This window comes from Mya arenaria, chromosome 8 (genome assembly GCF_026914265.1).
Source record: "Mya arenaria isolate MELC-2E11 chromosome 8, ASM2691426v1".
NCBI lineage: Eukaryota > Metazoa > Mollusca > Bivalvia > Myida > Myidae > Mya > Mya arenaria.
The window spans coordinates 8973152-9000059 of record NC_069129.1 but is presented as its reverse complement, the minus strand read 5'-3'; the positions used below and the strand labels follow the sequence as shown (position 1 = coordinate 9000059).

At 35.8% G+C, this 26908-nt stretch overlaps 2 protein-coding genes across 3 annotated transcripts; one reads left to right on the top strand and one right to left on the bottom strand.

Annotated features, from left to right (window-relative positions):
- Positions 1-424: 424 nt before the first annotated feature.
- LOC128245083 (putative phosphatidylglycerol/phosphatidylinositol transfer protein DDB_G0278295) lies at positions 425-5015 on the bottom strand. Its single transcript, XM_052963299.1, has 4 exons — positions 4534-5015; positions 3944-4048; positions 1945-2132; positions 425-1085 (listed from the first exon to the last, which is right to left on the bottom strand). Exons 1-4 carry the CDS (start codon positions 4847-4849, stop codon positions 1005-1007), a joined length of 690 nt encoding a protein of 229 aa, XP_052819259.1. The 5' UTR covers positions 4850-5015; the 3' UTR covers positions 425-1004.
- Positions 5016-12703: 7688 nt separating this feature from the next.
- LOC128245078 (hemocyte protein-glutamine gamma-glutamyltransferase-like) lies at positions 12704-25910 on the top strand. 2 transcript variants are annotated; one of them, XM_052963287.1, is made up of 16 exons: positions 12704-12832; positions 12992-13106; positions 16581-16808; positions 16935-17192; positions 17314-17438; positions 19270-19377; positions 19640-19814; positions 20274-20415; positions 20600-20703; positions 20912-21074; positions 21474-21583; positions 21901-21980; positions 22173-22374; positions 23185-23363; positions 23846-23973; positions 24400-25910. In XM_052963287.1, exons 2-16 carry the CDS (start codon positions 13052-13054, stop codon positions 24536-24538), a joined length of 2196 nt encoding a protein of 731 aa, XP_052819247.1. In that variant the 5' UTR covers positions 12704-12832; positions 12992-13051; the 3' UTR covers positions 24539-25910. The 2 variants fall into 2 exon arrangements, with proteins under 2 accessions (XP_052819247.1, XP_052819248.1); XM_052963288.1 differs by lacking the exons at positions 12704-12832; positions 23846-23973; positions 24400-25910 and having other exon boundaries at positions 12839-13106; positions 22173-22393; positions 23185-23329.
- The last annotated feature ends 998 nt before the right edge of the window (positions 25911-26908 follow it).

Here is a 26908-nt window from a genome sequence, read left to right as displayed (position 1 = left end):
GTAAATACAATGTAATGAAACGAAATATACTCAACGTCATAAAACGGGGTTTAATTAAGGTCATTAAACGGGATATACAAAACATCACAAAGCGGGATGTACAAAACGTCACAAAGCGGGATGTACAAAACGTCACAAAGCGGGATGTACAAAACGTCACAAAGCCGGATGTACAAAACGTCACAAAGCGGGATGTACACTACGTCACAAAGCGGGATGTACAAAACGTCACAAAGCGGGATGTACACTACGTCACAAAGCCGGATGTACACTACGTCACAAAGCCGGGTGTACACTACGTCACAAAGCCGGATGTACACTACGTCACAAAGCCGGGTGTACACTACGTCACAAAGCGGGATGTACACTACGTCACAAAGCGGGATGTACACTGCATTACAAAACAACAAAGACAAACTACACATACGTTAACATAATTATCTTTATTAATGGATATTAATGCAACCGTCTTAAAACAGCGTTTCATAAATTGACATTTAACATAATTTGATAATTATAAAAGGCTTTACCGTAACTAACATACATTAGTAACTACTAGGAATACTATTTAACTATAAACCAGTTAAGAATCACAACGTTTAAGACCTAACAGACACATAACGGAAACAACCATAGTAAACATAAGACTCTTACAGCAATGAAGGATGGTGGCCGCAAGCAATAATAGACAAAGCACATGTACAAGTGAATGAGCTTGTTTAGTGGCTAAACTGTCATGGGTTGGGGAACATAGCAAACTTACGACCCAAACATACTGCACAAAATACACACAACAATATCAATACATTGTTCAGTTATGTTTTCAGTCAAGTCAATTTTACAGAAGTTCTCTGTTGATTCCACATTCAAACAAACATAATATTTATATGAATTATACCCCAATTAATGCCCCATACCCGCAAAGAAAATTAATATTCACACTCATTTGTGTTTCGAATTGTCCTCTTATTCAAGCATCCCGGCACTCAATCGATGTAATGTCTTCAGAGCGTGAAGTCAGCAAATCCACAGATGGCAACCTGGTCATTTTGGTCCGTAATCCAACCTTTCGTCTCGTACCGACCCTGGATAAGACAAAATAATGAGAAAAATAAACTAAAGTCATTCGACAGTATATATACTCAGTGTGTGATAAATTACATCATAAATGCTACGTTGGAAGGCAATATTTTGCTTCGAATGAATACTGTAAACAACGATAACTTCACTATTTCTTCACCATTTTAAATGAAACATAGCACAGTCTACGCCTTTTACGGAGCCCCGCCTTCGGTCTTTAACCAGAGTTTGATGGAGAGTTTAATTTCTTAAAACACTTTCACAATACGACCGTATGACGGAGCACTGTCAAAACATTATTTTGGAAACAGGGTTGTCGAAGTGTCTGGTGAAACTAATCACCTTATCAAACTTCGGTAATAAAACGAAGGCGGGGCTTTTTAAGCGGCATAGACTGCCCTTTGTTTTGTTCAAAATGGTGTTGTAAAAGAAAAGTTATCTTTGATTTAAGTCATTATTTTAAGCAAAATGTTGCCTTCCGACGCAGCATACATGTCGTAATTTACCACGTGGTATACACACACTGATACTGTTTCATCTAACCAGCTGACTATCCCACTTGCATTAAGTTGACTATGAGCTATGATGGAAACAATTGAATTTATCCCTTAAATAAAGTAGTAAATAACATTTAGGTTTCAATGAATACTAAAACACATATCATATGGAACTAGTTTGGTTTTTTTATTTATAGCGGCGTAAATTATTCGTAATAGCATTACCTTGTATACATATAGTTCGTGTATAATAATATTAAAAATTAATTTAGCAAACAACACGAAATGTCACTCCAGTAAACAATTGTAAGACAAATGTCCAGAAAGGGAGGAACACACGCTTTCATATTATACAGGAACAACATACCTTCGGCAGATATTTTGGGATTTGTCGATCTTTTACGAACGAATAATCCTTTGATGCGAAGGGGCAGTATATCTGCCTTTCATCCCCATAATCCTCGTCGAGGTTGCATAATTCCCAGTTGCGGGCAAATAAATCATTCCCGTTGTATTTCACCTCGAGGTAGAACCGACCACCTTCCAGATCTTCGTCTGAAAGTGTTTCAAAGGGGACAATAACGTATATTTTCTTATTTGTCATACAGTTGCATAGTTACAGATTCCTGGCAAACATGTTGTGCTTCACCTCTAGAAAAACCGACCACTGTCTTGCTCTTAACGAAAAGGAGAGTTTTAAAAAGGGGTGTTATATGCACTGTTCAAGACCAATGAAAACAATTTTAATAATTTCTGAATTCTTTGAAGCACTTCGATCATTTCCGGACATAATAAACTTCGAAATAGTGTTCCTCCACCTATGTATAAATTCTAAAATCGCAGTGACCTTTTGAAGGAAAGACATTATTGAAGCTATGACAGGATTAAGCGTATATGATCGTGTTAGGAATCCTACATAGGTCATTCGTTCGCTTCCATATTGTGGCACCTTATACCTTAGTCATTTAACAGTTCAGTGTAAAAATGCTATTTAAACTGGTGAAATGGTTGAAGATGTAAACTTGAAAAATGGTTTGATGGTAAGAAACTAATGACGCCAAACTCTGTTGGTAATCTTTTTCTAACAATATCTTTTTTTCTCTTTAATATAGTTAAAGAATATGTTATAAAAGCTTTAATTTGTCAACATTTTATCCTTCTATAGGTGTCATGTACATTTGATTGTTAAGGCAATTTCTACCTTTAACGATGAACAAACTAGTATAGGTTAGTAAAAAAACCCACACACTAACATAACAAGGTTCAATTGATATTTAGTTAGATGTGTAACATGCAATACTTTTGAAACAGAAATGACTTGGTGTTTTTTGTTCTTATAATTTGGTTTTATATCTTTCAATTAAACCAAAGTATGCATTATTCGGGTCCATGCATTTACATTACATACTTAAGCCGCTAAAGTGAATTTAGTTCAGCTCCGTGAGTTGAGGACAATACAGATGTGTGTGTGTGTGAGTTGAAAGCAATGTCTTGTATAGGTTTATATTGTTTGCTATCTCCCTTATTTATAACCATCTCCTCTTTTCCCAAATGAAAACACATGTCTATAGATGTTAATCATTGTTTTAATTACCTTCTGATAAACTATCTATTTGCTGATAGAGATGACTTAAATTTGACCCAAAATTATAACACCTATGTTGATAACACCATTTATTGTTATCATGTCAATATCGTTGTCTGTTAACGATGGCGCCTAACATGTACAGTGAGGGGGAAATGTATGTATAACCGTCATATAATAATTCAAAACTTCTTGTGGAGTCAGGCTTTTAAATGCCATTTTATATGTTAACCCATGTTCAGCCGTAAGTCGCCTAGCGCATACCCTTGACGAGACGCCCTGTAGGTAAAAGGACATCCTCAGTAAACAAACTTTCCTTTAAATGTATGTCAAAACATTATTCTATGTTGCAATATTCACCATAGTGTGTGCATATACAATCATATATGATTAAACGTAATTCAATAAATGTGCATGACGTGTCCACTATTATTACAGTAACCCACCCAGTCCCATAAAGAGAAAACTTCCTTGACGTTTCAACGTTTTTCAGTGTCCGACACAGTCTCATATTTAGAAACTGAACGTCGGGGACTTGACAACCATATACCAGGTACCCACCAAGACTCATAATTAGCAAATGATCTACCCGTGATGTGCAACCTTTACTGAAAATACCAAACCACTCTCATAATGTAGGAAATGAACGTCCGTGACCTGTCATCTTGATTACATCTACACGAAAAAACGTTACGATCTTACGCCTTAGGATCATTATTGATATGGGACCCAGTCTCGTAATTAGGATTAGCGTTCGTGATTTACGCCGTTTATAGCTCACCCAATGTTATGTTAATGAACGTGCGTGACGTCACACCCTTCAATCCTCCCCATCTGACGTCAGGTATAAGAATCGTCCGTCCCACCATCATACGGTCCTTCTCATCTGAAATCGGTGAATATCATTGGTATATAACTATGTTTTTTTCTATTTGCTGTTTTTGGTTAGTTTAATAGGGAATGAATTATAACAAATGAATTTATTGGCACGTTTCATAGTTTTGCTCCCGCGTTCTGCGTTCATCATGAACACACACACACATAAATACAACATTTACCAAACAAGGACTTACAAAATGAAGAAATCGTTATGTGTTAAATTTACATATTTCTTCTTAATTCAGACTTTCATAAATACTTAACTTGTTTACTCGGTTGCAAGTTATAGTCTGGATTCTTTTTTTCTGTTTTCAATGTGCTATTTTTTGCGGCAAACACGCTAAATTTCAATGAACACGTTTATGACACAGGTACTATTTAGCTATACCATAACAGACACCTATAACCACAGGTTAACACTAAACTGAAAGATATATTTAAGTTGATAAATTAGATCTTAGAGCTAATGAGCAAATAATAGGAATATATTACCACAATTGTCATAAATCTCCCCTATAGACACAAAATTATTCTTCTGAATAAAGTTGTCCCAATATTCTATAGCTTTCTTCTCTTCAGCAGCAATGTCTTTCTCCAGCTCGTCCATGTGTTTAGCGTCCCGCTCAGCGTAATGCCGGAACTTAGGGTGTTTGTTCCCCTTGTTAGCTGTCATTATTTCTTCTGGAGCTCCATGGTTAAAGAAAAGCATATAACTTGTGAATGTTAATAGGAAGAACAACCCGACGAGAATCATGCAGGCCTTCCTACACGTTATGTTACACATTGTCTTAAAGACTTTCCGATACATCCGTATCAAGATTGAATTATTCGTTGCACCAAATATATTTTCTATAGTCCTTTTTGATAACCATTATAAAACATTTTCCTATCCAGTTTTTTTTTAATAAGGATTTTTTTTCTACTTCTACTTTCTATTACATGTCGAGATTTATATAGTATTTATATGGCGTATATGCTGGACATTGATCCAGTTATATGTCCCGTGATAATGACGATAAGTGGCCACTTTCGTTTTGCTGATATCTTCAGTTAAACTATGAACAAATACTTATAGTTGCACTTATCACCCTAATGATTAATAACAGTACAGTGCAACTAATAACATATTCACATAATATATACATGCTCAATTGTTTCTTTATCTGTTAAACCTAAGAAAACAATGACAATAATTTGTGTTTATAAGGTCCGGATGACAACGCGCACGGCTACAGTCGTGCGCATTCACTATCCCTTTGTGAGAGAAAAGGATCTTGTCGACTTGGGAACTTTTCGTGACTTTTGGCGATCTAAGGAAGGCTGAGATCAATATTTAGCGTATTCGTGATAAATATATACAAAGCATATTAATGATAGATCTCTATTGAGCATAGTGAACAGATGAGTGATGGAGCTATACTGAGCATATAAGTGATGGAACTATACTGCGCGTATTAGTGATAGAACTATACTAATCATATTAGTGATAGCGCTATACTGAGTAAATTAGAAATAGGGCTTTACTGACCATATAAGTGATATAACTATACCGAACATATAAGAGATAGAGCTTTACTGAGAATATAAGTGATAGATCTATACTGAGCAAATTAGAGATAGAGCTATACTGACCATATTAGAGATAGAGCTATACTGAGTAAATTAGAGATATAGCTATAATGACCATATTAGAGATAGAGCTATACTGAGTATATAAGTAAGAGAACTATACTAAGCATATAAGTGATATAACTATACTGAACATATAAGAGATAGAGCTTTACTGAATATATAAGTGATAGAGCTATACTGAGTAAATTAGAGATAGAGCTTTACTGACCATATAAGTGATATAACTATACCGAACATATAAGATATCGAGCTTTACTGAGTATATAAGTGATAGAGCTATACTCAGTAAATTAGAGATAGAGCTATACTGACCATATTAGAGATAGAGCTATACTGAGTAAATTAGAGACAGATCTATACTGACCATATTAGAGATAAAGCTATACTGACCATATAAGTTATAGAGATATACTGTGCATACAAGTGATAGAGCTATACTGAGTAAATTAGAGATATAGCTATACTGACCATATTAGAGATAGAGCTATACTGACCATATTAAAGATAGAGTTATACTGACCATATTAGAGATAGAGCTATACTGACCATATTAGAGATAGAGCTATACTGAGTAAATTAGAGACAGATCTATACTGACCATATTAGAGATAAAGCTATACTGACCATATAAGTTATAGAGATATACTGTGCATACAAGTGATAGAGCTATACTGAGTAAATTAGAGATAGAGCTATACTGACCATATTAGAGATAGAGCTATACTGAGTATATTAGAGACAGATCTATACTGATCATATAAGAGATAAAGCTATACTGACCATATAAGTTATAGAGATATACTGTGCATACAAGTGATAAAGCTATACTGAGTATATTAGAGATTGAGCTATACTGAGTATATAAGTAATAAAACTATACTAAGCATATAAGTGATATAACTATACTAAACATATAAGAGATAGAGCTATACTTAGTATATTAGAGATACAGCTATACTGACCATATAAGTTATAGAGCTATACTGCGCATACAAGTGATAAAGCTATACTGAGTTTATTAGGGATAGAGCTATACTAAACATATAAGTGATATAACTAGTCTGGGCATATATTAGTTATAGAACTATACTAAGCATATAAGTGATATAACTATACTGAACATATAAGAAATAGAGCTATACTGAGTATATAAGTGATAGAGCTATACTGAATATATAAGTGATAGAGCTATACTTAGTATATTAGAGATAGAATCATACTGAGTATATAAGAGATAGAATCATACTGAGTACATTAGAGATAAAGCTGTACTGAGCATATAAGGAGATAGAGCTTTACTGAGAATATAAGAGATAGAGCTATACTGACCATATTAGAGATTGAACCATACTGAGTATATTAGAGATAGAGCCATACTGAGTATATTAGAGATAGAACCATACTGAGTATATTAGAGATAGAGCTATACTGACTTTATTAGTTATTGTGATATACTAACCACCTGTTAGTCATGATAAGTCGAACCGCAATGTGATATCCGAAACCTCAACATGTCCGAAATGAATGACAGTAATTTACCACGACACAAACTGCTTTACCATATGGTCATAATCAGTGTGGTTTCAGGTTCAGTTTCAGGATGGTAGGTTCCATGTGCACGTGTTTAAACAGTTTGACAAATACGTTTTATCCAAGAAAATGCGTTTCTTATTTCCGATTCGTTATTGTTGATATTCTCAAGTTATCGACCTGTTTCCGCCGAGGATGTTGTAATTTGCCGGTTTATTTGAATATTTTGTTCTTGAAAACAAAGCTTGTAGGATTTTAACAACAGATTCTTCTTAATTTGATCAGAAAATTGAACATTTATTTTGTAAAATTTTAAAGAAATACTACGAAAAAATAGTCAGCCTCGGCAAATGTTTTGGTGCAGGCGCGAATTTTCTTTGCATTTTGGAAACTTGTATTTCAATATAAAACAAATTTCAAACATCAATGAATAAAAGAAAGATCCATTAACAGCACTTATTCAAATATTTAATCCTAGGCCGCAAAATAAAAACCAGTAAACAGAAAAAAACTGCTGTCTCTGTGATGAGACACGGCTGTCATATCAGCACCGACTGAAGCGGCTGCCTCTGTGACGGGACACGGCTGTCATATCAGCACCGACTGAAGCGGCTGCCTCTGTGATGGGACAAGGCTGTCATATCAGCACCGACTGAAGCGGCCGCCTCTGTGATGGGACACGGCTGTCATATCAGCACCGACTGAAGCGGCTGCCTCTGTGATGGGACACGGCTGTCATATCAGCACCGACTGAAGCGGCTGCCTCTGTGATGGGACACGGCTTTCACATCAGCACTGACGGAAGCCGCTGCCTCTGTGATGGGACACGGCTGTCAGATCAGCACTGACAGAAGCGGCTGCCTCTGTGATGGGACACGGCTTTCACATCAGCACTGACGGAAGCCGCTGCCTCTGTGATGGGACACGGCTGTCAGATCAGCACTGACAGAAGCGGCTGCCTCTGTGATGGGAAACGGCTGTCAGATAATCACTGACTGAAGCGGATGCCTCTGTGATGGCACACAGCTTTCAGATCAGCTCTGACACAAGCGGCTACCTGTGCGATGGAACACGGCTGCCAGATCAGTACTGACATAAGCGGCAGCCTCTGTGATGTGACACGGCTGTCAGATCAGCTCTGACAGAAGAGGCTGCCTCTTTGATGAGACATGGTGGTCAGATCTGTGATTAAACAGGGCTGTCAGATCAACACTGCCTGAAGCGGCTTTCTCTGTGGTGGCACACGGCTTTCAGATCAGCACTGACAGAAGCGGCTTTTTTGTGATGAGACAGGGATATCAGATCAGCACTGACAGAAGCGGCTGCATCTGTGATGGGACACGGCTGTCAGATCAGCACTGACACAAGTGGCTGCCTCTGTGATGGGACACGGATGTCAGATCAGCACTGACACAAGCGGCTGCCTCTGTGATGGGACACGGATGTCAGATCAGCACTGACAGAAGCTGCTGCCTCTGTGATGAGATACGCCTTTCAGATCAGCGCTGACAGAAGCGGCCGCATCTATGATGAGACACGGCTGTCATATGAGCTCTGACAGAAACGGCCGCTTCTGTGATTGGAAACGGCTTTCTGATCAGCACTGACGGAAGCGAGAAGCGACTACCTCTGTTTATGTGATGGGAAACGGCTTTCAGATCAGCGCTGACAAAAACGCCGCCTCTGTGATGGGAAACGGCTGTCAGATCAACATTGACAGAAGCGGCTTTTTCTGTGATGAGACACGGCTGTCAGATCAGCGCTGACAGAAGCGGCTGCCTCTGTGATGAGACACGGCTGTCAGATCAGCACTGACAGAAGCGCCTGCCTGCACTGACAGAAGCGCCTGCCTGCACTGACAGAAGCGCCTGCCTGCACTGACAGAAACGCCTGCCTGCACTGACAGAAGCGCCTGCCTGCACTGGCAGAAGCGGCTGCCTCTGTGATGAGACACGGCTGTCAGATCAGCACTGACAGAAGCGCCTGCCTGCACTGACAGAAGCGCCTGCCTGCACTGACAGAAGCGCCTGCCTGCACTGGCAGAAGCGGCTGTCTCTGTGATGAGACATGGCTGCTACTAATGCACACACGGAAGCGGCTGCTCAGTGGGAATACATTGCTGTCACATCCACTCTGAAAAATCCAAAACGGTAGTTTGGAATTGTTGATAACCTGTTGTTGTCCTTGTAAATTCTGCCAAGTATCAATCCGTGCTTATCACAAATGGCAGACCTCCGCGTTCCAATCATTAGTGACTTCACCGTACCAAATCCACATGCAGAAATACAAGATAGCATACCTTTTGCATTTATCCATGTTTTGGCCAGGGTTAGGGGGTGATAGGAATAACTATGTAGCGGTTGTATACCGTTGACTCTAGACGTCCTGTTGAGATATATGGAGTAAATGACATATTCTGTTCACTGTTTACCTGCGTGAAACAAAACTCTTTAATATGAAACAATCGTAATTAGTCAATATATATGAAAGTTCCATATTCTGTGGAATATAACATTTAAGGGACACGATATAGTTTGAAATGAATATTTCAATGCATTGTTATGCTGAACTAATTTGACTTTAATGAAGAAAACAAAACCAAAACCTACTTTAAGGACAGATTAAATAAAAAAATATTACCTATATTTTGGCGCATTTTAAACTGGGGAATTTGTGGACACGTGGCTATTAATTTACCAAAAAACACAATTATAAAAGCCTATTATGATCTTAATATTGTAAGTCTCTCATTGGTCCAAACAGTCATCGATAAATCAGGATATATATCATGTTCACTTGGGTTTACTTATAATCATGATGTAAATAAAGATTGTCATTGTGTAAATAAATTCTATGTTTTTCCAGTGTGGTCTTCATATTCTGATTGGTTTGTAAATACAACGCATCTTAAAAATAAAGAGTCACATAATAAAACGCATGTTGACCTATCATAACTTAAGTAAACCCTATATCAATTAAAGACTTAACCGTGTCTCGACTTTCTATATGACCGCCAAAATATTATGACTTTTAGCAGAGAGTTTTGAGGTACTTATCAAAATGACCTTTCTTAAATGTATTATCGTACACACATATGGGTTAGGAAAAAACAATCGACGCCTTTTAATCGTTATTATAGTATGCCACAGATTTGAGATGAACCTGGGTTCTAAAAATGTACAAAATGAACCAGTAAGCATGTTCTTAAATGTGCCGATTTATCTCCAAAACTGACGATCTGCACTCGGAAAACAATAACAATACCTTTTATCAACCAAAACAAGGTTTCGGATGAGATTTGCACAAAAAAGAACGGCATAAAATCCTAGTTATGAAGAATGAAGTGCATTGAGTGAGTCGGTAAGACTAGTGAAAAACGTGCATTGTTTTCACGAGATATTTTAATACAAACATGATTTTCATCTTAAACAAGCGTTATCGTAAACAAGTAATTGCTCTTCATTCGATGCACAAGGTCTTTTCAAATAAATATCGTCAAAACAATATGTATACTCACTGAATCGAGAACGTTTTTTCACCCAAAACAAAGAACCCGGAAATCGGACGTACCTGACATTACTGGCCTTGTACATGTATAACGTATGATAGCACCGCAATTTGACAGGTTGCTTTGGCGCTAAATGTATATAACGTATTCGTAAATTCCTGAAAATTTTAAAATAGCCTTGTAATATTTTTTCAATAGAAAAACATAAATACTACCAATTACCATAACGAAAAACGTTTGAGTGGAATGATTTGATAGAGAATTATTTACATATTGTCAAATAATTAATTGCCGGCAACGAAAACTGAAATGAAACTGAATATAAGCCAGACGGGATATGTATTTATAAACTCACATGTCACCCGATAAAAACTAATTTAAGCCATTCATTTCTAATCTCTTAACTCTTAAACTCTTTCAATATATTACTGTAGAATATACAAGTATATGGCATTTCGTATCGTATATAATATAGATGATTTCAAAACTTACTCCATTTATGAAACACTTCAACGATACGTGCAAGAGTTTTTGTGTGAAACAGATAATTCAAACATCAAACTAATTTCATACGTTTATTTAAAGGTTTAATTTATATGTGTGCATTCTAAATAATTGCTTCTATAAAAGTGCGCATTACATTGTATTGTTAATGCATTTATTGATTAAATGGTAAATGGTATCACGCAGTCAAGTCATGCCGATGCATTCATCAAACGTCTCAATTAGTTGGCAATTACTTTGTCTGACCTCGACTACTTTCAAAAGTTTGAAATTTTTGTCTTTAACCGAGTTTTAAAAGCAATTTGGCCGCATGTGCAAACATTCAACCAGGAAAATATTTATTTGTTTTTTAAATATTTGTGGTTTGGGCTGCGAAGATTGTTATTGATATAAAAACGGCATTGTGTTCAACACAAGGACACAAAGTGGCTCTTATCTCATAAGAAAACTGAATCGTTCACTATGTCACAGTCACGAGGTAAACCCATTCCCGGTTCCCGTTCGCGCGTAAAGCTAAAAAGCACATGCCGGGTCCGGCCGGTGTGCATACTCTAAAGTACTGTCGACGATCTGTGAGTCGGTAAATAAACAGTATTCTTGGTTGAGTTATTGAAGAAAATTGCAAAAACGCGACTAGTTTGTGCTTGTTGACCTATTGCACCTTGGAGACAAATTCCGTCTGAACATGCATGCAGCGTATACAGTTGTTTTATTGAAAACATCTAATAGGTCTGAGCTCGTTTCCGTACATATGTCTCAATCCCAAATCTGCTAACCTTCATAACTTGTGAATCATAAAGATTGTATGAAATATTAAAATATTTAATATGTAAACATATACGACCAAAAGTAAATTGTTTGTTTATTATGTGTATATTAGCGTACAATAACACATTTTTAATGATTTTAAGTCCAAAAGATCACTTTAGGGCAAGAGCAATCGCTCGAATCAGATAGTTCGACGGGCCAAAAATGCAGACCAAAAACAGAGTAACTTTGGTCTTAAAATGAAACTAAATATTCTTCAAGATTTCGATTGGTAAAAAAAAGACTATGATTAAAAATACTGGTTTTTGTTTTTAACATGATCATGGATAATTAAACTGCTTAGTTCAGCAAACATAGTGGCGTGTCTACTCTTTTTGCAGCAATTTGATTTAGATATAGATTGCAAATAGATAAATCAACAACGACAACAACAACAACAACAGCAACAACAACAACAACATTTAAGCCCTTTGATAGAGTGTAATTCGTAATTCTTTTTTTCGTGATTCTTTTATATTTCATTGTGTCTAACCTACTTTCAAAAGTTTCTGGATTTATAATTTGCAGGATCTACATATTTTTTAGCAGGCTTCTCATCGAATATATTCACGCATTTCGCCATCACCTTTAGTAGCGTCTTGATTTACATATTGCAGCATATTGCAGCATTGGAGAAATTGAGCCCGGCTTCTCAAAGCATACATTCATTTGTGCACAAAGGGAACATGATACACTGTATGGCCGTATTGAAATGACTGCATGTCATGCACACGCAAGCAGTAAGAACTAGCAAAGAATGATTTTCCGCATTTTGTGGTCATACTCATTTACAGTGAGGTTTACTTAAAGGTAGTGACTTCTATAACTAACGGAGTAAATATGTGATCGTTATTATGGAAATCTTAAAAGCTTTATTATGTCAAAATTGGTAGTGACTTTGGTGGATAAATATTTTTGAATATATGTGTTTATCAACTATTAAGATATATTTTATTTATGTGACGACAGAACACGCCAGGTGAATTGAGCTGGATTGTCAGACCGAGCGGTGGCCCTCCAACGGACATTATGTACGGCCTTTTTAACGGGAAAAGTAACATCATCCGCACTTCTGACACCAAAAGTAAGTCTTTGGTAATACAAGTAGCTGTTTAGGGCAAAGGGAAGAATAGGGAACACAAAAGTGTTTATAACCTATTTGAAGAATTTGTTCCGATCTTTTCTCTGCGGTTGTGAGCAACCGCATTTTCGACACCAAAAGAATGTCAATACAAGAAGGGTGTTGTCGTACCTGAGAGACGGGTGTTCAGCGTAGACTAGACACAAACATTTATTCAATATCATAATAATAAAGTAAGCAAAACAAATTACAATGTTATTAAATCAAGGTAACTTATTCAATAGACCGTAAAACACATTATCTTTAAGTATTTGTTCAACATTGTTCGCGTACAGTACAAATGCCTAAGTGTTGCCAACACATAAGGACAATATCTACATGATCTGGTTCAGTGTAGTGGATGATTGATGTAGTCAATCGCTGTATAAACTACTCGTTTTAACGTGTGGTAATGTAATTATGTTAAAATGATTCTCTTATTCAAAATCCATACATACACATGTATAACGCTGTATAAACTACTCGTTTTAACGTGTAGCAATGTAATTATGTTAAAATGATTCTCTTATTCAAAATCCATACATACACATGTATAACAAACATCAATTTCGACTGATAAGCCTTTAACTACTTACTAAATAATGCATTTATGGAAAATATTAATTACTGATAATCAGATTGTAACCGTGTATTTTATAGCAGAAAGCACAAACATATCAAATGATTGATGAATGCTCACATATTTACTGTGGTCTACTGTAGTCTTATAAGGTAGAAATACCGTGTTTTATGCTTATTTCTTTCAAATTAAACTCAGGCTCCTTCAGAAGAACCATTGTTTTCGACATTTATGCATCCTTTTTGGAATACTAAAACAATATTATTAATTGTGGTAAATTTGGGAGTAAGAGTGCATCTTTGAAGCATTTGTCAGTTTATTTATATACACATACTAACTGATGCAAGTAACGTTTAAGAACGTATTGATTTTTTTGCAAAAGAGATTTGTTCTTTACGTATAATTATAATGCCCACTGAAGTATCATGGGTTTTCTAAGATATTAATCCCAAATATTGGCGAGGGCAATAACCCCTTCGATTGCGTTTACGTGATATATTGGATTTGTTTTCTGTACAACTCGTGTTTATGTCACCCTCTATTTAGACTTTGAAAAGGATTTTATTTATTTAAACAAAGAGACCAATTTTATGTTGGGACCAGAGACATATACATTCAACACGCACGAATTCGCATGCACTGTAGTTCTTTACATGAACATCTGTTTTCAGATAATATCACTGGCAGCCCTGTATGTGTCTGTGGAGAAATCGAAGATTCCTAACACTATGTTTTACTTGTCCTCTATTTACCGACCAGTGAATCGCATTGCTTACTAGCCTTAGACCAAAATTTTACGTCGCTTTGCAACTTTTGCTATTTGGCGATAAAAATGCCCCATCATATGTAAATAAGACTATTTTCCAACGTGTACACACACAAATATCTAGTACAAAACGCTTTAAGCGCTAACATATACCGATTACGAACATTCCCACAATCTCTGAGTACTGTGAGTGACTACACCCCCTTCCCCTCTTCCCTTCTCCCCCTCCTTTCCTTGTCCTATCATTACTATCACCCCCCCCCCCCCTCCCCAACAACCGTGTATTTCTCAACCCACTTTTGTAAGAAATTATATTTCTATAATTTCAGCATCCTACCATAAAATGGCGAAAACTCATATTGTACAAGTTATCTTTGTATATTTCTATCACTTCGTACCAGCAGTAGTGTATCAAACAATTCCTAAAATATTTTGTTAATTATTTGTACTCACCATATCTCTAACAATGAAAACAGAAGAGAGACTTAGCAAAACCAATTATGGTTAATTCTCAATTCTGTGATTTATTCACTGTTTATGCGTTTTCATCACTCCTTATTTTGTATATATGTTATGCATTTCTGTAGCGCAAATGCTTATTTACTCTGTTCAATATTTTCTGCAATAAATACTGGTTAAACCAAACAAGGAGTACAAGACAAATTTAAATGTCTGCCTGTTAAAGTCATCACTGTCTTCAAACAACGCACCTTTGTTAAATTCTGAATATTAGAGGGGTTGTGGAACACTCTGAGTATGTGTTAATGTAAATGTAGCAGCACGCACATGGAAAAATTTAAAAGTCGTTTGTGAAAAATCACCTGTCAATTACAATAACGTAAACATATTTGTCAGATGATAATTACAAATTTGTTCAGCGGTCTTGTTCTGCTTCGGACACTGATTCTTTGAGTATTAGAGGTCCTCATGTTTCCGACTTTGATTTTTCTTGTATATGCGGTAGACTATATTCATCTTACATGTCATCAGTTTTTTACACATTATTTGATTACCTCTAGTCTTCATTTCGCAGACGCTTTCCGGTTGTTTGTTTTGCTCTGCTTATGTGCTGGTCCCGTATTCCTAATCTTATTCTTGTCATCCGAAAGGTGTTAAATATATATTTCGAATATTTAAGACAAGGGCACAAGTGTTTTATATTCCATTAAATTTACTCAATGTTTCACTTTTTTCTATACATATAGGTAAAAAAGTCTAAAGTAGAAAAAAATGTCGGTTTAATTTTACTACATATAACCGAAAAGACATACGCAAAAATGTAAGAAAGTAAAAACAATTAATCTTTACATAAAATAGTATCTTTACGGTCGATCTTTTAAAGAGGCTACATGTGATATTATCTTATCAAGAGATCATAACACAAAGTCAATGGGCTTTTAACTCCCATACAACAACGGCACGGGTTGAAGGAAAATTTACATGTGTTAATTCTCTCCACGAACAAATAACATAAACAAAGTTGATGGTCTTTACACTTAGCACTGATATTTCGTTTGGAGCTAAGGGATGGAGTTTGTGTCAGGCACATGAATATACTGGTTTTGTTTGTCTCCTTTTTGTTATATCGTTGCAGCTCATACAGAAATGGTATAGCACCCCCTCCACCCCAACCGTATTTTTTGATTAAAATGACCTAGAAAATTAAGCAATTTATTTCCGGTCTAAGAAATAGAATGTTACATCCATCCTTATATCTTTCTTAATCTCTGTGACACTCTAATGACCTAAGGCCATAATACTTATTACACCAATGACCTATGGTCATGACCTCATGACACATTTACACCCCTTTACCACTTTTATGCTGTCGCCAAGTTGACTCATATGCATCACATTCAACCTATACGTACACGTGCTACGAGGTTTCGCAAACGAATATTAAGGCTCACTGCATTCTTTACATGAAAAGGTGGTGTTTCGTAATGTGCCTTTCAACGGGCATTTCATTAACTATATCGCAATTAAACTCAGGTACAGTTAGTACTCCTAAACGTTCGGAAAATGATCGGCAACTAGGGGTCTTCGGGAAGTGGAGAAATACATTTTATACTTAAAGGCAAACTTTTTTCAGAGTTGAAATCTAAGGATCCGGCGGATCTTCAAGTGAAGGAAGTGGTTCTTGATATCGTAAACAATACGAAAGCTCACTATACGGATGAGTTTGACATCACCAATCCAAGCGACCGTGCCAGCCGGAAGTTGCTTATTGTTAGGCGCGGGCAGGCATTCAAGATCAACGTCACATTTAATCGCGCGTTTGATAAAAATCAGGATGATCTCAGACTGACGTTTCAGTTCGGTAAATTACTATTCACAAAATTGTAATTGTTGTCAAATATATAACAATATCACGCATGTTTTCGTTTATTTTAATTATCTATGAAAGTTTTTACTTCTTTAACCGTCAATGCAACTCTTCTTTTAGGCAAACAGCCGAAGCCATCATCAGGCACGTTCAAGGATATCATTTTGTCCGAAATGGATGACAGGAACGCTTGGGGAGCTTGGTTAGAATCAAGCACGGACAACGTGGCTTCTTTTCAGATTATGACGCCACCAACGATTCCCGTGGGAAAATGGAAAATGGGCATTGACGTCATCAAGAGAAAAGAACGAAGTTCAGTTACATTTAGATATGAACACAAGGACCACATTTACATCCTCTTTAATCCGTGGTGCAAAGGTAATAAACTATATAATTTCGTTATCGTTTTTTTATGGTAACAATGTCCTTCTTGGGATTTTACAGATGTTTGTCGCTCTATGAATCCGTATTTTGAACCAGTGAATGTGTTTTATTTCAGATGACAGCGTGTACATGGAAGATGAAGACGGTTCCCTTCTTGGGGAGTACGTCCTCAATGACACAGGCAAAATTTACGTTGGCTCCAGTAAAAGTATTCATTCAACGCCCTGGGTGTTCGGACAGGTATCGATCAAAGATAACATCAAATTCTCATGTGTGCTATAAATGGTTGTACAGCATAATGCGATAACCTCTCGCATACGCCCCGAAGGCCATTTTGTGCCCAGCGTGTTCATCGTTTATTGTCGAGAAGACGTCTTAATTATGCTATGAATAGCATGTACATATATTCATATTTTTGTTTACATAAATGGACATGTATATTGCTATTCAATCGATAATCAATATTGTCACTTTCTTATCCTCGAGGTAAGCGATTGAAACCCCTTTCACGTTAACCTTCATTATTGAAATGTTTCAATTGCCATTTATAACATCATAAATCATTACATATATAACTACATATAGAAACAAAAATGGTCGGTATTTTTCGACTTTTTGCACCATATGCAATTCGGCCGGTGCATTGTGGGATTTGTGTTTCCATAATTGGCGAATGAACAAATCAACGTGATTAACATAGCACCGTTTAAGGTATATCGCCGCCATCTTTAGTTTGCATTATTCGTTTAAAAAAGAAATCGTCTGATTGTATTGATTGAAGTCAGTAGTATTTAATTGTTTTAAAATAAGTATGACATGATTTTCTATCATTTAACTCGAAGTCAATCGAAAACTGGGCTGTATTCGAATAGTAAACACGACATGTTGAGGCAGACATAATTAGTTATCGTAATTAAAAATAATGTTATTATTCTGGACAATAAACTTGAAGAAACCGTATTCCTGATGATGAATAACGTTGTGTTTGACATCGAATCGTTTATTTCTGACAAGGCTTAACTACAAGCCTGAAGTAAAGTTTCTGATCCACCGAAATATGTACGAAATGGTATGTTTTCAAATCGGTTAAGCAAGATTCAATCATAAACACACTTAGTTTTTATATAGTATATATGCACTGTGTTGTGTGTTGAGTTTTGCGCTGTTGTTCTGTGTTTCTTGTTTGTGATTTTTTTGTTTTTGTGTTCTATGTCTTTGGCGTTTACCCTGTGCCGTTAAACGGGGTTTTATGCTTAAACTTTTGGCTACTGTCTCTGTAGATTTTCATATGAATAAAAACAAAACGAATAGAAAATTCATACGTGTTAAAGACGTCATTTGAGTGGTTGCTGCTCGCCATTGAGCGATCACCTCCTAAAGATGTCCATAATGGCCCACGGGCCGGAGGATGATTACCGAATAATGGCAAGCAGCAACACACCATTCAGTTATGATCTGTTTAAATATAAGACGTCATGAATATTTAAATATGTAATTTTAAAAACAATTATAGCATTTAGCGCTCGCTGAAACAGCTTTTTAAATATGACATATTCTATCACCGTATATAAAACAATACTTCCATCCACGGTTGTCTCCCTTGAATAATAACTCGACCATGACCTGCTTAAAGCGTTTAATACGGTAGAAAGACCCATAATGGTCTATAGTACCTTTCATGTTGTAATAATATAACTTAAGCATTAACAATGTTTGTTTGTGCGATTGGCCTATATTATCGTATATATTAATGAATAATCCGCTTTTCTTACCTGATTCGCATGTATAATTACGTGCCAAGTATTGATCTATTATATGTGTGCATCGGGAAGACGATACTCATGTTGTTTAGAACGAATTTGCTTTCTGGAAAGATTATATTCTTTTGGTGGATATATTGAAAATGTTAAACGATAAAAGGCAACACAATATGTTTGATTTAAATCCGACATTATCATTCGAAATTGTACTATAAAACTAGATTTTATTTGGTCTGAAGGTTTGTGAGTATGTATCCGGCTACTGGAAATAAGATGCATATAGTGTATTTACGTTTTGCATGTCCTTGTAGTTCACCGGTGATGTTTTGAACACCGCCTTGTACCTTCTGGATTGTGGCTGGTTAAGAGATGAAAACAGGGGCAATGCCATATTGGTCGCAAGAAAACTCTCAGCCTTGGTAACATCATTGTGAATGGTTCATGTAGCAATACAGATCAACTCTTTTACCTTTATCTATGCTATTTCCTCCATGTGTTTGTTGACTATTTTGGACAATCGAAATTTCATAATATAGTAATACACTTCGTAATCTATTTCATGAAGTTCACAACCAGGACAACGTAACGTTAAATCGAAATGAAAAAGTAAAATATACATATAGTCGAATGAAAAATATGCGAATGTGTGTCGTGGTAAATTGGTTGCACATATATTTGCAGGTGAACAGCAATGATGATAATGGCGTGCTTGTCGGCCGTTGGCAAGAACCTTATACGGGAGGAGCACGTCCAACAACATGGGTTGGAAGTGTCGCCATTTTGAATGAGTTCTTCCGGAAGAAGAAGCCGGTGAAATATGGACAGTGTTGGGTGTTTTCGGGCGTTCTTACGACGGGTAATGTTAATGCAAAATTTTACATAAGAATTTATTGACATTTCAAAAACATATTAAAAATGGTGACATAGAGTAAAAATTAACATCAAAAGAACAAATTTATCTATATACGCAATATTGTTTTATTCATATTTTGTTTAGAACTGTTGAATTAGCGTGTATATCCTTGCTATATATATTGCTAAGTATATATTTATCCAATTCGACCTGGCCCTTTTTTCATAAGATTAACTAGTTAATTTCATTAAGCAAATTTAGTGCTTTATTTTTTATTGTACCAAATAAAAATAATTGTGATTATCATAAAGATAAATTTTCTTTATAAACCCAAAACTCCTAAACATGTAAATATTACACACTTTATACCAAAACAAAATTAGTGAGCTTATCTAAATCCTGTTATAATGGGATTAAGATGTTTCGAAAAATTTGGTCCAAATGTTGACCGCTTTTGTTTAGTTTGTCGAGCCATTGGTATCCCAGCCCGCAGTGTGACGAATTTCGACTCTGCACATGACACGAATGGCAGTATGACCATAGACCACTACGTGGATTCGAAAGGAGAAATAGTGAACTTTGATGATAGACCAGATTCACGCTGGTAATTAATTAGAACACAGCATTTGTGTTAATTTTGTAAATTTCTATTTTTTTTTTGTAATCGGTTATTGTACCATAACTGTTTCGAAGAAGCCTTTAGAAGGCGTACTGAAAAAAGTATTTGATTGAGAACTAAACTCGTTAGGTTTATGAGGTGTCTTTCAACAATAATAAGTGTATTTCAGGAACTTTCACGTGTGGAACGATGTGTGGATGGCGCGGCCAGATCTTGAGCCAGGATATGGCGGCTGGCAGGCCATTGACGCCACTCCCCAGGAAATGAGTAACGGTAATGTATTTTTTATATTCCTTTTCGTATTTTGTTCAATGATGTATACATATGCATTTTCGGGACTTTTTGCAAAGCGGTACTAATGAAAAACTTCATGGTACACGATCAACTCCTAAATGAATTTATTGTTTCATTTACATTCGAATTTCTTAACTTAAATTTCTGAAAACTTCTACAATATTTTGACTTTATTTTCTTACATTAGGATATGCCCAAATGGGACCGATGTCATTGCGGGCTATTCGCGAAGGGAAGGTTGTAATGAATTACGACGGACCATTTGTTTTTGCCGAGGTAAATGCTGACGAGGTATATTGGAAGCTGGATGGAAAAAGAGGAACGAAGGTTATCAAAGTGAACACTGACAGGTTGTTTTTTTTAACTTTATTTGGTTTAGAATTAGTTTAAATTTAAAATATATTACCGTTTGCTGATGTTGTTCGTGGGGATTATGTGTTGTGGGTGAAATCGGAGGGCCCGGAGAAAACCAACTTGTTCGTTTTCAAAGAACACAAATCAAACTGACATAAATCTATGCCGAGAATCGAACTCTGGACAATATTGTGAAAGGTCAACTACTGCGAAAACCGAAATATGTCTGGAATTGATCTGATAGATATAAAACGTGCACTCACATACACACTGTTTTCAGAAATGTGCATTTAATCTAATATAAATACCATTCTTAACCATAACATCTCGTTTTACATTTATTCTTGTGTTAACTGAACTAGCTTCATGTAAGTTATACAATTATATACTTACAGCATTGGGAAGTGCATAAGCACAAAGCGTGTGCCAGGAACCAAGACACTGATACCCGGAGACCAGGATGAGGACAGGGAGGATGTAACACACCTTTACAAGTTTAAAGAAGGTCTACAAACCGTCATCATGGGGGAATATTGCTTTTACAAGTTAATAAAACATTGTTTTTACCCCATTTCGAATGTGCGGATTTCGCTGGGGGTATATTACTTCAAATTGACTATAAAAAGGGTAGGGTCGGCGCCTATTCCGTAGGTAGGCTCGGGTAACCCGAACCAAATGTATTTTTTTTGTAGGCCTAACCATTAGTATTTTAACTCAAATGACCTGTAAGGAACACATTGAATGTCTGAAATGATTTTAATTGTGTTAGAAATTTCTGAAACAACTTGTCTTATAAAACATAAAACAAAGTTAAATATGCAGGTACACCAGAAGAAAGAGCCGCTGTGAAAGAAGCAATCACACACTCCAAGACCAAGAACATATGCGACATGGAAACTAAGGTGTTTTGTAATTAAATATAATGAACATTTACACTTACACTAATTGACGTAGAAACTATTTTAATTAAACATATCAGACGTATTGACGACTATGTGTGAACTAAACAAGTTATCATACCATGTCATTAAGACCCCTTATCCTCAAGTAACTGCTCAAATACATTTTGATATCTGGCTATGTGTCTTTTTAAGGACGTGAACTTTGCAGTGATGGGAATGACTGACCTGTATGTTGGTCAGGCGATAAACATGCAGCTGTTGATGGAGAACAGGAGCTCCGACAATAGAACAATCCATGGCACAGTTGTGATAGGAACTACTTACTACACTGGGGTATTCCACAAGGAGTTACTTAAGAAAAAGTTTCGGAACACCATCGTGAGGCCGCAGCAACGTATGAAAGCTGCACACTTGTAATATACATTTTCCAAATACATTGCAAATGTCTTAACATAATGTTGGTTGCCATGTCTTGTAGATTTATGCCACTGGCGGAATGTTATTATTATGATGACCTGTAGGTTTAAGAGTTTACATCAGAATGTAATTTTATTATAGGATAAAATAAATCAACGTTCGATTGCACCAATCACTCTTGAATGTTTTACCTATTTTTCAGTTAATAAATAACAAGAAAATCAGAAATTATAAAGAGAAAATATGGAAGTCTCATCCACAAAAAATTAGATTCAAAATAAAATTCGATAAATTATGGAACTGCACCAAGTGATATTCTGGAAGCTGAATTATTGAGTATCAAATGACGGCATTAAACGCATGTGGATTTCTTGCACTTCATGAGCTACCATATACGTTGATTGTATCTTTGCATGCTTATGAATTTACGTATGTATAATGAACACGAAGCTAGATTCGTATGTGTATCATCGAAAACTTTAAAATCGCATCTTGATTGCTTGTCTAGTTGGTAGGTTTGTTTATTTTTTTACCTTTATTATCTTAAAACGTTAGTGTAACAACGCACACTATTTTTTCATGACTCTGCCTTGTTTTACGACATCAACAGGTCATTTGCATTTATGTTTTTTGATAAACAGAAGTTTAGGAATATTCAAGGAGATTCTTACGTTGAATTTAAATCGGGATAATAGAACAATATAAATATAGCTTAATAATAATCAATTTGTTTTTGGTGCAAAATAAACTCTTATTTACCAGACCTAAATATGATATGTATTTACAGAGGAAAAGTGTGAGTTTGAGGTCGATGACTACTATGAGCACCTGCTGGACCACGGCCTCTGTACAATGTCCGTCGTGTGTTATGTCAAGGAGACCGAGCAGCACTTCATAGAAAGGAAAACTGTCCGACTGAAATATCCAGATATAAATTTTACTTGCGGCATTGATGAGATGAATGCGGTAATTATTGTTTAAAACAGTAATAAACGCCATAAAGAGTATATGCAGGACTCTATGTAAAACCTTGATAAGATGTCCACAGATTAGTTCGGTCGCTAGTTTGCACATTGTATTGAATTAGTATTGACCAATTAATAAACACGTTTGCTAACGTCGACGAAACCAAAGACCAGTTTTATATAATTTGGCTGTAGACCTTTTATACGGCAGTATTACCGTAGTACTGTTTTGATACAATCAAGTTAATAGCTGTCATACAATTTATCTTATATGAAATAGGCCTTAGTCTTCTTTTCAGAAAACTTTTTTTTAAGTTATTTCGGTAATTCAAATTAAGATTTGCATTATAAATCTTACTGAATATACTGCTGTAACGTGCTTTTACATAATATGTTTTAAACGCAAATACAAACAACCGATCAGCGACTTTGTTACATGTTTCTCATAAAGGATTTAAGACAAGTCATTTAGTTACCTTTCAGGTGCAGCTTCTCGGAAAAAAGACCCATGCAGAGGTATATTTCGAGAACCCACTTCCTATTGCACTTACCAAATGTGAGCTCCGAGTTGAGGGACCAGGACTACTGAAGCCAGTCATCTGCAAACAACCGTAAGCTCTTTCCACATTACACTTTAGAAGGTACACGTTTCCTCACCTACAATGTACAGTGAGATATTACCCCATTACTCTGTTAAAAGTACTAAACATATTCCCGCATCTACACATAACTTTGCAGATAGTTTTAAACATGTTCAACAAACAACAGTTAGCTCTTAAAGCAAAGATCCGTATAAAGTGCTCGCCACGTTCTGTCACTTACAAACAAGCGTGAGTGCCTGAATCATTTATTATGAGTTGAACATGTCGGTATATATATTTGGCCACATTAATTGTGTCATACTGCAGGATTCAAGTTCTTACTTCTTAGGTTTAAGTTTGTTTGATATACTGGGATATAAGACACATTAGGTTTGAAAAGGACTGGCATGTTTATTAAAGGTATGAGCATTTAATTGTATTTTTCCTTTATCGCAGGAATGTCGTGCCGAAGGGAAAGTTCAAAACGACAATTACTGTGGTCCCCACGAAGATCGGTAAGAGGGATATCGTCGTGTCCTTTAACTGTCAGCAGCTCCCTGGCTGGAAAGCGACTAAAACAATCACTGTGACGTAGACAAAACACGTATAGAGGCATTCACCGTGCACGGTTATATGACGTCAGATGTTTTGCAAAATCTTTGAATGTTTCGCACTGGAAATGTTGTAACATTTTGTTTGTTTTGAAATGTGTTCGATTATTTTTTCGTTATATTTTCTGTTTTTATCTTTAGACATTTTTTTCCTTTCGACACAGGCTCTTTTAAGAAGTATTAGTTATGCTTTGTTGGAAAGGTACCCGTTTATCATCATTGCAATACCAAACATGTTTAATCCATTCTCTCTTATAAAGATCTTATAATCTTGTTCATACAGTTTTGTCGTTTCATTATTACACTACACCCTAGACGGCTACAGTAAGCTATCACATTTATATATAACTATACACCCTAGACGGCTACAGTAAGCTATCACATTTATATATAACTATACACCCTAGACGGCTACAGTAAGCTATCACATTTATATATAATTATGTGTTGGATGCGTGTTATAAATGTTTTACTTTTACTTTACGATCGATAATACATTTGCTTGTAATACATTGGCTTATAAAACATTTGCTTGTAATTCTTTTGCTTTGAATACATTTGCTTGTAGTACATTTGCTTGTAGTACATTTGCTTGTAGTACATTTGCTTGTAGTACATTTGCTTGTAATACATTTGCTTGTAATACATTTGCTTGTAATACATTTGCTTGTAGTACATTTGCTTGTAATACATTTGCTTGTAGTACATTTGCTTGTAATACATTTGCTTGCAGTACATTTGCTTGTAATACATTTGCTTGTAATACATTTGCTTGTAATACATTTGCTTGTAATACATTTGCTTGTAGTACATTTGCTTGTAATACATTTGCTTGCAGTACATTTGCTTGTAATACATTTGCTTGTAGTACATTTGCTTGTAATACATTTGCTTGCAGTACATTTGCTTGTAATACATTTGCTTGTAGTACATTTGCTTGTAGTACATTGGCTTGTAGTACATTTGCTTGTAATACATTTGCTTGTAGTACATTTGCTTGTAGAACATTGGCTTGTAGTACATTTGCTTGTAGTACATTTGCTTGTAGTTCATTTGCTTGTAGTACATTGGCTTGTAATACATTTGCTTGTAATACATTTGCTTGTTTCAATTTTGAATGTAATACTTTCGCTTGTAATACATTTGTTTGTAATATAATTTCATGTAAACCAGTAGCATGTAATAAATTGGCTCGTAATACATTGGCTTGTAATCTGCACGCTAGTGAACTTCTGATAGAACTTTGTTCAAATGCGCATGCCTCTCCTGTTTTATATTGTATATCATTTGATGTGCCTTTGATGTTTATGTATTAAAATTTCCTTTTACAAAATTCTTATTTGGTTTCTTTATATAGCATAGTTATTTCGGATTTTGTGTTAGATACTTGAAGATGTATACTCTTCTAATTTTAACAGCGTTTTACAACAACTGATTTACACACTATGTTTGGTGGCTATGCTTATGAACTGAACTCGTATTTTATATTCATTACGACTTTAAAACAAGAATGATTACTCAATGGTCAAAATTAAACAAAATATTGTACTACATTTGTATAATGAATCTTTTTTATGGAAATAGTTATATAAAAAAAATGCCAACATATACTCCAGAATCAAGTTCAAACTATTTATTTGTGTAACTTAAAAATTTGTCTCGTTACATGATACAATAACAAAAAGTGAAACATATATACAATCGGCATGTACGTGAAGTTAGCGGCCTAGCGGCCTAGCGGCCTAGCGGCGTGAAGTTAGCGGCCTAGCGGCCTAGCGGCGTGAAGTTAGCGGCCTAGCGGCCTAGCGGCCTAGCGGCGTGAAGTTAGCGGCCTAGCGGCCTGGCGGCCTAGCGGCCTAGCGGCGTGAAGTTAGCGGCCTAGCGGCCTAATATAGTATCTTATTTCAAAGTAGGAATATATGCTTTTTCTTCTAAACAATGATAAATTAAATGTTTTTGTGCACGAAATATCAATTTCAAGCGATTTTCAACAATTTTTCAAAAAAGTTTATCAAACATTTTTCTATTTTATAGCATGCAAACATGTCTGCTCTGCTAACAAACTATGTTTGGTGGCTATGCTTATGAACTGAACTCGTATTTTATATTCATTACGACTTTAAAACAAGAATGATTACTCAATGGTCAAAATTAAACAAAATATTGTACTACATTTGTATAATGAATCTTTTTTATGGAAATAGTTATATAAAAAAAAATGCCAACATTTCAAGCGATTTTCAACAATTTTTCAAAAAAGTTTATCAAACATTTTTCTATTTTATAGCATGCAAACATGTCTGCTCTGCTAACAAACTGATATATTTGCTGTTTATATGCACCAATCATCACTC